Raw genomic sequence first — 12,861 nt, forward strand, 5'->3', positions numbered from 1 at the left:
ATAAAAACATTAACTCTGTTTTGTTAATTTGTAGGAACAGTTGAAAAACTAAATAAAAAAGAAGAGCAGTGTGTATTTATTTCCTCAGAATTGCAAGAATTCAAATCTCAGCTTGCTGGTGAGAAGAGAATATTTCAACTTAAACTCTTGTTGGGAGCTAAACTGCAGTACAGGAATGTGTCAGGAACCTGGCACAAGCTCACATTCATGGAGCATGTTGCTTTCCCATTCTTTTTTTTAATCAACATTTCTGACAGTAAATGATAAAGGATGTAATGCATTAAAGTGGATGAAATAATTGTCAGCCATAGATGTTGGCGCATACCAGAAGCCCATTTAAAAAAAAAAATAATTCACCTTGCGGGACTTGCTGCTTGACTCACTTAGAGGAGAGCTTTGTCAAGTGATGTGAGCAAGCAAAATAAATAACTGGAAATGGCAAGAGAGGGAAAGAGTGAGCAGAAGCAATGTACAATGAATTATTCTTTTTAAAATGAAAAGCGTTTGGCATGTTGGCTTGTTATAAGGAAACCAACAAAGTAGGTGGGTACTTTAATGTTTTATGATGCAGACTTCAGGAAATGTTAAGGTTCCTTTCTTAGGCAATTGGCGATCTATCTGGAATATTACTTGACCTTGACCTTATCTTAGAAACATTGTCTACTAGAAAAATCGCTCAAAATATCCTTGTCCTCATTCTTTTAAAACTCTTCCTGCTTCTTTTACTCTTATAGGTTAATTTTTTAGTCCTTGTATATTCTATTTATACACTTTTTGGGAATAAAAGTGTTGTATCTTCTAATCATGGCTCCAACTTTTTTTTTTTTTTCTTTTCCTTGAGTTGACTTCTGAGCAATTTGGGGTGTGTTCAGTTTCTATACCAGTGGGTTACCTACGTAAAGTGATGAGTAGCTAACCAAGAGGCACTTTCAGGAGTTCTCCTCTAAAACAAAATAAGATCAAAGGGATCTTAATGATGAAGCATGTTTATTTGCCCGTAGAATAATTTAACATTTTTATCACTAGTACTTGGGGATACTGTTTGTTAGGAGAGATTTATTCTTATCGTATTTATTGGGTGTGGAGGATCTTTTTAAATTTTATAAATATTTATAGTTTACCTATTAATGTTTGAATTATATGCTGTGTAGTACTTGGAGCACTTTGTGTATTTGACAATATGTTCGCATTAAATATTAATAGAAAAGCTTTTAAATTGAAATAACTACTGCTTTGTAAATTTATTTGCTATAACATAAGACAAAACACTAAACTATGAAAGTGTGTTTGCTTGTAAAGGGATTATTTTTGTACAAAATACTCTTCAAAGTCATTCAATGATGATGATGGATATGGCAAATAGGAAAGCTTGGGAACATTATTTCTAACCTACTCTGGGTGGTTTTGAAAGAACAGACTAAATATCAAAGTAAATGGATAAAGCTAGAGGGAGACTGGAGCAAAAGGCACATTTTTTTTTTTATTCCAAGGTAATTCAATTTCACTTTTTCTCTCTAAATCTTTCCTGCATGCTATAGTAAGATTTTCTTCTCTCACTCAGCACATTTTAATGTTAACACAGCTAGTAGGCTAGCTTCCTTATTCCTGTGCTCAGCCCCCACATGTGCCGGGTTTCATTGTGGCACAATCTGTTGGTTGTTTTTTTTTTATGCAGCAATGGAAAAAAGATGTAAAGCAGGAGAAGAGAAAGAAGAGCAGTTAACGAGCGCCAAAGCAAAACTCGAAAATCAAATATCTGAGATGATACAGTCTTCCGGAGATAGCGCTTCTCAGCTTTCAAAGATGAATGAAGAATTAAAAACCAAAGAGAGGTATTTCAGTCCTCAGTTTTCAGGATTTTGTTTGCTACTTTAGTAGCAGGAAGAGAGACTATAAACTGCTTTAAAAAAAAAAAAAAAAAAATTTTCAAGAATAAATTGATTTAATATTTGTAGACCTTTAATTTGTGTAGATTCATTTACAGTGTGTTAGCCAATTAGAAATAATTGTATTGAAGACTTTCATAGCTGTTTAGAAGCTGAATATAAAGAAAGGTGAGCTGGAGACATAGGCACTGAATTGGTTTATACCGTTTATCTATTAAATGTTTTAGAAGACTGGAAGAATTGCAAGCAAATTTTTCAAAGGCAACCGAGAAGGCAAATTCTCTGCAGGAAACCATGGATAATTTAACGACCAAAGCTGAACAGAGCCTTCAGGACATGCAAAAAAACCATCAAGCAGAGCTGAAGAACATGCAGGACAAGCTAGGAGTGCTGGTAAGAGAGCGCACACAAGCTAGAATATAACTTCATTTTTACAGTTTCATGAGATACTGTATCTCTGAATGCTTTACAGTCATACGCAAAGTAAAAAAAAAAGTCTAAATACTCATGTCAGTCTAAAATTGACACTCACGGAAAAAGGAGAAATGAGTTCTGAAAAGGCTTAGAAGAGATGGTGGGACATCGTGATAACAAGTCGTTCTCTCTCGAGACACTAGACTTGGCTGGCGTGCTGTATGTAAAATATCTTTGTTTAAAGACCAGCCTCCGCATTGCACAGCTGATTGGCTTGGGCTGGCTTTGCCTGGGAATAGTACTGTAGCAGCACTTTACGGTCCCTGGTCTGTGGGAGAGCACTCGGCAGCTCTTAGTGACAGCAATGGAAATATCTTTGGCTGTGTTTGGCCCGGTGATCTCCTCCTCCTTATGGCGTCCAACTCAATCAGAATCTGCTCCTACTAGGGTTATGGCACCTTAAGCCTTTATTTTCAGTTAGTCTTACTTTGTCCCCACTGCTTTCTAGTCCAGCTGTCTCAGCATCAGTCCTTGGCCAGGGACCACAGACTTCAGCTTCCTTTTGGGATCTGGGACATATATACAACCTAAGAGGATAACTGTCAGACAACTCTGCACGGCCCCAAAGATGCCTTTTACAGCTGTGCAAAGAACAGTGGTGTATTATAACCTATACGTATCAAGTACACACAGATTATGAAATATCTATTATGTCAACTGCAGCATACACTAGTAAACATCCTGAGGACAACAAACTATAATTTTAACCCTAAAAATGGGAAGTTAGTATCAGAAAAATCGGTGCTTGATTTGAACTAATCCACAGGCTCTTGCCCGTCATGGACTTCGACCAGAATAAGAACATGCCATACTGGGTCAGACCAAGGGTTCATCAAGCCCAGCATCCTGTCTCCAACAGTGGCCAATCCAGGCCATAAGAACCTGGCAAGCACCCAAAAACTAAAGGGCAGATTTTCAAAGGGGTACGTGTGTAAGATACGCACGTACCCCCCAAGAACCTGCCCCAAGCTCCCCCTGCGTGCGCCGAGCCTATGTCCCGGGGTTTTTCTGGGAGGGGGGCGTGTCACGGCAGTGCGTCATCCATGGGCAGGGCCGCGGGTGTGGTTCCGGCCCGGGGGCGTGACAGAGGCCTCTGAAACCGCTCCCGGGCCGGGGAATCACGCGCGAGTTACGCCTGCCTCAGGCAGGCATAACTTTTCAAACAAAGATAGGGGGAGGAGTTTAGATAGGGCTGGGGGGTGGGTTAGGGAGGGGAAGGTGCGGGGGGGGTGGAAGGAAAGCTCCCTCCAAGGCCGCTCCGATTTCGGAGCGGCCTCGGAGGGAACGGAGGCAGGCTGCCGATTTTGCGCAGCCTTGCGCGCGCCGACTCCGCATTTTAAAAGATACGCGAGTATCTATTAAAATCCGGCGTACTTTTGTTTGCGCCGGTCATGTGAACAAAAGTACACGCGAGCGTAGTTTTTTTAAATCTGCCCCTAAGTCTATTCCATGATACCGTTGCTAGTAATAGCAGTGGCTAATCTCTAAGTCAGCTTAATAGCAAGTAATGGACTTCTCCAAGAACTTATCCAATCCTTTTTTAAACACAGCTCTACTAACTGCACTAACCACATCCTCTGGCAACAAATTCCAGAGTTTAATTGTGCATTGAGTGAAAAAGAACTTTCTCCGATTAGTTTTAAATGTGCCCCATACTAACTTCATGGAGTGCCCCCTAGTCTTTCTATTATCCAAAAGCGTAAATAACCGATTCACATCTACCCGTTCTAGACCTCTCATGATTTTAAACACCTCTATCATATCCCCCCTCAGTCGTCTCTTCTCCAAGCTCAAAAGTCCTAACCTCTTTAGTCTTTCCTCATATGGGAGCTGTTCCATCCCCTTTATCATTTTGGTCGCCCTTCTCTGTACCGTCTACATCGCAATTATATCTTTTTTGAGATGCGGCGACCAGAATTGTACATAGTATTCAAGGTGTGGTCTCACCATGGAGCGATACAGAGGCATTATGACATTTTCTGTTTTATTCACCATTCCCTTTCTAATAATTCCCAGCATTCTGTTTGCTTTTTTGACTGCCGCAGCACACTGAACCAATGATTTCAATGTGTTATCCACTATGATGCCTAGATCTCTTTCTTGGGTTGTAGCACCTAACTTCGTGTAACTATAGCATGGGTTATTTTTCCCTATATGCATCACCTTGCACTTGTCCACATTAAATTTCATCTGCCATTTGGATGCCCAATTTTCCAGTCTCACAAGGTCTTCCTGTAATTTATCACAATCTGCTTGTGATTTAACTACTCTGAACAATTTTGTATCATCTGCAAATTTGATTACCTCACTCGTCTTATTTCTTTAAGGATAATTTATAAATATATTGAAAAGTAAGGGTCCTAATACAGATCCCAGTAAAGGATAGATATGGTAATATCTATCGCTCTGTGCAGTTACCCCCAAGCCTTATGATAAGGGTAGCAACATTTATAATCAATCAAAACCAAGCAACTATAAAACCCATAAATTACTGCTAGCAGCATTATTACTGGGTGAGAACATTCTTCGCTTTGGGGTTTGGCTGTAGTAGCAGTCCTGTGCTTTTCCCTTTGTGTCTGCATATTAGTACCTCAGACCATAAAAGTCAGGTCCATGTTGGTTGTTGTCTGTATCCAGTTCCCCTCCCCACCCCCCACAGTCAAAGCGGAGGGGGGACGACTTTAAAACCTGCACATGTAACTGAAATGACCAGTTTCCTGTTTCCTCCACCAGTTCACCCAGTCCTTCCTCAGGTCATTGAGACCTCCTAGTTCTGCAGCCTGAACTTCCACCCAAACAATTACTGATAACAGACCTGTCTGTTACAAATTTTAAATTATCTGCATCAGCGATGATGTGCTGAATTCAAATATGACAAACCAGCTGATTGGCTACTGCTTCCATGGTATTTAAGTTTTTACATTTTACGTCTTTTTGTGTAGATGATTACAATTTATGATTAAAACTAACTTAGGTCTTTTCATGTATTTATGGTTGCATAATATTTTACCTGTCCTGCTTACGTAACACTTTAAAAATTAAATGATCAAAGGGAATATAGAAATAAAATTTACTATGAAACAAAAGGCCAAAAACTGTTGTGTGTGTGTATATATATATATATATATATATGTACATATTTTAGTCCTTATTCAGAGGCTCTTGGCTTGTCTCTTGTATTCATTCAATGGAACATCTCTTGTCACTGTCCAGCAAAAATCTGTAAATATTGGTGGGCTCCATTTGCCCTGATAGCGTTTTTCCATTGCTTTGATGATCTGGTGAAATCACTCGCCATGCTCATCGCTGACTGCTCCACAGTTTGGTGGAAAAAATCTAGATGAGAGTGCAAAAAATGTAGCTTTATCCAAAACTTTTCGTTGCCTTGAGGTTTTCCACTATCTACGTGTAGTTGTCTGCCTTGCTGTTTCCGAGAAAATGTATTACCATTAAAGGGAAGGCTTTCCATGCTGTCTTTTCCTTGCCACACAAGGTCTGTCAAAACAGTCATAGATGTATTCATAGATTCAGTCAAAGATGTATATTAGTCATTTCTGTTGGCACTCCTGTTTAACATTTATTTAACACCAATGTGCAGGTTTCTGGCAACACTGTACTGGCTATAGAATTTAAGGCAGATGATGTGTAGATTAATATTCCCTTGACTAAATTGTGGTCAGAGACTTCCTGCTTGATCACATCATGTATAAACTCCATTAAGCAGTGGCTTAACCACAATAAACTTTCTTTAAATGTGGATTAAACCGAGATTGTCGTAATTCATTGTAGTACCTTAATGGACATCCCACAATATATTCAGATTGGAACTGAAACAATCCAGATCTCTTCACAGACCCACAGCCTTGTGATTGTTATTGATTAACGGTTGTCCTGTATTCCCCAGATTAGATCTGTGGTCCAAACTGGCTTTTATAAACTATGACTACTAAGGGATCTTAAGTCGCTCCTTTTGCCTGATAGCTTCCATTTGGTGGTGCAGGTGTTTTTATTTGCAGTATTAGAGTACTGTAATTCTTTGAACCTGAGGATCCCTCTATCCACAATTAAACTTCTGCAGATGCTGCAGAATGCAGCAGCAAGATTAATCACTGGCCATAAAAAAGCCACCATATTTCACCAGTTCTTGCAGAGCTCCTCTGACTACCAGTGCAATCAAGGATTAAATATAAAGTAGCAGCATTAACACACAAACTGCTTTTATTTAACTCACTACCCTACTGACAGCTTACAATTCTTCCAGGGCCTTATGTTCCTCACAAAAAGCACTTTTGGATCTGTAAAGTTGGCCAATCTTATAACAACATAAGAAGTTGCAATCAAGCCCAGCATCCTGTTTCCAACAGTGACCAATCCAGGTTTCAATTACCTGGCAAATACCCAAACAATAAATAATTCCCATGCTACTAATGTCAGTAATAGCAGTGGCTATTCCCTAAGTCAACTTGATTAATAGCAGATAATGGACTTCTCTAGGAATTTATCCAAACTTTTTTTTAAACCCAGCTACACTAACTGTGCTAACCACATCCTACCGCAATGAATTCCAGAGCTTAATTGTATGTTGTGAAATAACTTTCTCTGATTTGTTTTAAATGTGCTTCTTACTAACTTCATGGAGTGCCCTAGTCCTTTTGTTATCTGAAAGAGTAAATAATCAATTCACATTTACCAGTCCTAATCCTCCCATGATTTTATAGACCTCTATCATATCCCCCCTCAGCTGTCTCTTCTCCAAGCTGAACAGTCCTAACCTCTTGAGGCATTCCATCTCCTTTATCACTTTGGTCATCCTCTATACTTTCCTCAGTGCAACTACTAAATCTTTTTTGAGATTTGTGACCAAAATTGCTCCATGGCCCAAAATTGCTCCAAAATTGCTCCATGGTGCAGTCTCACCATGGAGTAATACAGAGGCATTTTGATATTCTCCATTTTATTCACCATTCTCTTCCTAATAATTCCTAACATTCTGTTGGAGAAATTAATTACCTGATAATTTTGTTTTCCTTAGTGTAGACAGATGGACTTAGGACCAATGGGTTATATGCTCCCCTGCTAGCAGATGGATACTGAGTCAGGTTTCAAAGCTGATGTCACCTTAGATATAGCAATGACCTCAGCCCTCCAGTATTCTCTTCAAAAGCCATTGTGGACATGCTTTTGAAAAACTTGATTAAAATTTGGTTACAGCTTGATAAGAATTTGATTAAAACTTGATTAATAACTGAAAACCTTAAGTGTACTCAGCCAAACATAAGCGTTGAATCCCAGCAAGATTATAAATGCCCTGATCTAGGGATTGGGCGATGGCTTACCCATGACCTCTTGGAATCAAGATTTACCTCATGGGTGATTCCTTGGCAACGTTCTTGGGCAGCCGTGGATGGGATGCTGAGTCCATCTGTCTACACTAGGAAAACAAAATTATCAGGTAAGTAGTTTCTCCATTTCCTAGCGTGTAACTAGATGGACTCAGGACCAATGGGATGTACAAAAGCTACTCCCGAACGGGGCGGGAGGCTACCCACGATCTGGTTATCACCACCGTAACAAAGACTGCGTCCTCTCAGGCCCGAACGTCCAGGCACCTTGAGAAGGTGTGCAAGAAAGACCACATAGTCACTTGGCAGATGTCGACAAGAGACGGTAGCTAAGCTTCAGCCCAGGATACTGCCTGGGCCCTAGTGGAATGAGCTTTAACCTGAAAGGTTAATAGCTTCCCTGCCTCTACATAAGTTCCCATGATCACCTCCTTGATCCAGTGAGCTATGGTAGCTCGCAAAGCTGCTTCGCCTTGTTTCCTTCCACCATGAAGAACAAACAAGTGGTCTGTCTTGCGCACCAATTTCGAGATTTCCAGGTACCGCACTAAAAGCCTACTGTCGTTTAAATGGCGGAGCAGTGATAGTGGCCTAGCACCGCAAAGCATAGGAAACGCTGGTGATCTTGTCAGATTGGAATATGAAGGTAGACCTTAGAGAGGTCCAGGGAGTTTAAGAACTCCCCCGGTTGTATGGCCATTATGACGGATTGTAGAGTTTCCATGCAGAAATAAATTACTTGTAGATGACGGTTGATGCTCTTGAGGTCCAGGATGGGGCGAAAGGAACCCTCCTTCTTGGGTACGATGAAATAGATGGAAGAGCGCCCCGTATTTTCCTGGGGCATAAGTACTGGAATCTTAGCCCTAAAATTGAGGAGCCTTGTCAAGGTAGATTCCACTGCCAGTTTCTTGTGCTGGGAGTGGCACGGAGACATGATTATGTCCCGAGGGTTGCTGCAAAACACCAGTGCGTATCCTTCTTGTTTGATATCCAGTACCCATTTGTCCAACGTGATCTCGACCCACCGCTGGTAGAAAAGGGATAGTCTACCCCCTATTTCCTCATGCCGTGGATAGGCTGGCAAAACTTCATTGGGAAGTGCCGAACCGGAACCCGAACTAGCCCCTCTTTTTGGTTGTCGACTCCAAAAGGACTGAGGACTGAGATGTCTGAAATGACAAGTTCATGCAGAGCCAAAAATGCTGGGAGCCCCTGGCCCAACCCCTCATAGGTGAGGGGCCAGCGACCTCCTCCTCCTCTTATCTTCTGGTAGCCAAGGCACTGGAGATTCACCCCACTTACTAGCCAGCTTTTCCAATTCGCTACCGAATAGGAGGGAACCCTTAAAGGGCATCTTTATAAGGTATGTCGTAGAGGTCGCATTGCAGCCATAGCTATCTTCTGGCCACCACAACTGAGGCCACTCCTCTGGCTGAGGTATGGATTAGGTCAGAGCCCACATTCACTAGAAAGGCAGCGGCGGGCTCCATTGCCTTTCTTGAAGGCGCTCCAGAGTTATTTCCCTCTCTCGAGAGGCTGGCACAAGTGCATCACCAGGGCACAACAGGAAGCAATCTGCTGTGTCATTGCTGACGCGTCAAAGGCTTGTTTAAGAATGGACTCCAGCTGCCTGTCATGCGCATCCTTTAAGGACACTCCTCCAGCCACTGGAATAGTTGTTTGCTTCTAAATGGCACAGACCAGACCTTCCACTTTGGGGAAACGCAGGTGTTCTCTGGCCACCTGACCCAGTGGGTACAGAGCTTCCAATATCCTACCTCCTTTAAAGCTGGCTTCCGGGACGTCTCATTCACTCCTGGATGGCTTCCAGCATCAGAAAATAGCAAAAGGCTTTCCATAGAGACACCGTGCCAGGAACTCCCAGAGTCTTCAGGGTCTGGGAGACCAGGACCGGCAATTCATCTCTATGGAAAAACCGTAACATGGACTGATACGGCTCCAAGCATGGAGGGATTTCCCCATCCTCAAATGAGTCTGCATCTCCTTCGTCTGTGGTGTCTGTGTCCCTATCAGGGATATACCCTTAATGAGAATAGGTATGTCTCGAGGTATGCTGAGAGAGCGAGGCCTTCCGGCCTGGGGTTTGGTCCAGACAGGGGCAGAAGAGACAGACTGCGCCTGTACGAAGGCCTTAAAGCCTTGAAAAAATTCCACCCAAGAAAAGGCTACCGGGTCCATACCTAGCCCCGGAGAAACTGGGGATAGGTGCAGCTGAATTGCTCTCTCCTGAGGTAGACCTGGCCCCAGGATTACTCAGATCTGAGGTGCTACTGGGTAAGATCGTGGTTGACCCATCTTCTTTTTTTTTTTTTTTTTATTTATTGAATTTTTATTGAAACATTTACATAAGAAAAAAGGAAAATCAATAAGAAAAATTTTAGGAAAAATTTCCAAATAATCATTCTAGATTATTACTAAACATAAATTGTTTCCCATATCATAAGCAAATGGGGAGATCCAATGTATTTAAGCGGTGATACAGAAGAAATTTATAAATTTATAACAATCTTAGAAGATAACAACACAAGATTATTTGCAGTTATTTTCTTTTAAATTGCCTACCCTTCTGTTCCTAACCGGAGTGAGAGTCCAGGTATGTGCGTAGTTGGTCTAACTCAGTAAATATATACTTGTTGTTATAAACCAATAAACATCGACATGAGTATTTCAAATTAAACTTAGCACCTCTAGATACAACTTCGTTTCTCAAATTCAAAAAAGCTTTTCTTTTCTCTTGAGTTCTTTTTGTGATATCTGGGAATACTCTTAATTGAAAACCATAAAATAATGCTGAATGATTTTTAAAGCATCTTCTCAATACTTCATCTCTGTCAGATATTTGTTGAAAAGACAGAAAAACTGTTGCACGCTCTTCAATCTTAGCTTCAAATGATTTCTCAATGAAATCCGTCAGATTGTCAGAGGAGTTATCTTTAACCATCGACTCTTGTTCCTGAGATGCTCTATCTGCTCCTTTTTTTCCTGGGGTATAATAAACCCTTGTCAGTATAGGCAATTTTTCCTCCGAATATGTCAAAATATTTATAAAGTAGCTCTTAATTAAGTCCTTTAAAGGCATCCATTTTGTTTTCGGAAAATTGAGAATCCTCAAGTTATTTCTCCGCATCTGGTTTTCTAAGAAATCCAATTTACCATTCACAAATGATTCAGATTTTATGAGGTTAACCTGAACTTCTTTTATATTACTAATCTCTTTATCCAAATTCACAGCTTTAGTTTCCATTGTCTGGACTCTCATATCCAGGCCATTAGATTTCTCTAAGCTCAATTTTACTGCATTTGTTAAGTCCACTATAGCTTTATTCATTACTGTTAGAGCTTTCCATATTTCTTCAGAGGTTACCTTGTCTGGAGCACTCAGTGGATGTTTCAACGTTACGCAGATCCCTTCTTCTTCACCTCCTTGGTTCAGAGGGCCCTCCTCATCTTGTTCCACACGCTCCGCTCCAAACTCACTTCCCCTGGAGCCTGTACTTCCCAGGCTCACCGAAGCCGGCACACAATCTGTGCCGCTTCTCTGGGGATCTGTTATTCCTGTGAGTTGGTCCGACGAGATTCCCTGCAGTTGACCCAAATCCCCTTGCATCGGGGGTTTGCAGGAGAAGAGAGGGGTTGTAGGCACACCGGGACTAAGAGAAATCTCATCGGCCAAGGCGTGTGACGTCCGCTCCACGCCATCATCGCCAGCGGCTCCCCTCACCGGCTCAAGCTGCAAACCAGGGAACGAGTCTTCAATCCGCGTTTGCCGAAGTAATGGTTCTGGGGTCGAGGCCGAAACCTCTCTTATCCTGGCCTTGCGTTTAGTATGCGGCATTGAAAGAAATTTTCTCGGGGAAATTTTTAGCAAGGTAAGAAAATCCAAAAAACGCGGAGCTAACTCGTTACCGTGTTCACCTTATGGCGGCCATCTTGGATCCCCGGTTGACCCATCTTCTGATGGGATGCCCAATCTTCCAGTCTTACAGGGTACTCCTGCAATTTATCTGAATGGGAGGAACTGGGCTTGGAAAAGTTCTGGGAGTCCAACCCTCCCTGGGCCTCCTCACAGTGCTGACACAGGAAGGACTCCAGGTCAGATTGTGCAGCCCTAATATGGCAGGCAGCACAAATGGAGTGTCGCTTGTGCTTCTTTGCTGCCGGAGCCATACTAAACGGTAACTGTGCACTCAGCCGGCTGATGACTGAGATTGAGTTCACACAGGTTCTGTGTGAACTCCACCACCACTGAGGCCACTCCTCTGGCTGAGGTATGGACTAGGTCAGAGCCTACATTCACTCCTATATGTGCAAACGTATGCACGACGTTTGCGCAGCGCATGCACAGAGCCGGCCCGTACCACGCATACTGATGGTCTAAGGGGGGGGGCAATGATAACACACAAAATCATGCGCAAGATGGCACCACCGCAGCCTCCGCATGGTGTCCCTACTGAGCCTGAAGCGGGGCCTAGTCCATCGGGGAGCCGCTCAACCTATTCAGAAGCCCCCTTCCCTTGCCCCAATGGGATGGGGAACGTCGTCGTTACGGCGCACCGAGCAAGGAGACCGGAGGAAAGACTTACCAATGTCCTTCCACGTCTCTAAATTGGGAGGAATCCTCTTCTCTCTTTACTTACCTGGGCCCAGCGCTTACTGGCTGAGTACAGAGACTGTCTCAAGCTGCGGGAGGAGAGGGCTTTGGCTGTCACCGTTGCACTCTGCTTGTACCCACTGCCTTTCAGCTGCTTCAGCAGCAACATCCACGTTGGGAACCGTAACAAGGCACACCTTTGAGGGATTTCAGAAATCACCTCAGGAATTCTCCGCAGTAGAGTGGGGCTCTGCAGTAGAGCAGGGCTCAATCTTTCTCCAATTTAAAGGTAAGGTGTTTTTTTTTGTTTTTTTTTCCTCTTCTAATGAGTACTGCAATCCCGCTATACCACCAATGCTGGTGTAGGGAAAGCACATCCCTGGTACTTGCCAAGTTCTTATGGCCTGGATTGGCCATTGTTGGAAACAGGATGCTGGGCTTGATGGACCCTTGGTCTGAACCAGTATGACATGTTCTTATGTTCTTATCTGCTAGGAGAGATACTGGAGTGCTGAGGTCACTGCAGGGGTATATATAAGGTGAT

General features: G+C 42.5%; 1 protein-coding gene across 1 annotated transcript in view; it reads left to right on the plus strand.

Moving 5' to 3' along the window:
- Positions 1-12,861, plus strand: part of CLIP1 (CAP-Gly domain containing linker protein 1) — a 162,090-nt gene that overhangs the window by 72,511 nt on the left and 76,718 nt on the right. The window contains 3 exon segments of the mRNA XM_029571802.1: positions 35-118; positions 1,676-1,832; positions 2,114-2,279. Coding sequence (XP_029427662.1) covers positions 35-118; positions 1,676-1,832; positions 2,114-2,279 — 407 coding nt within the window.

Source organism: Rhinatrema bivittatum, chromosome 11, assembly GCF_901001135.1.
Source record: "Rhinatrema bivittatum chromosome 11, aRhiBiv1.1, whole genome shotgun sequence".
NCBI classification, from domain to species: Eukaryota; Metazoa; Chordata; class Amphibia; order Gymnophiona; family Rhinatrematidae; genus Rhinatrema; species Rhinatrema bivittatum.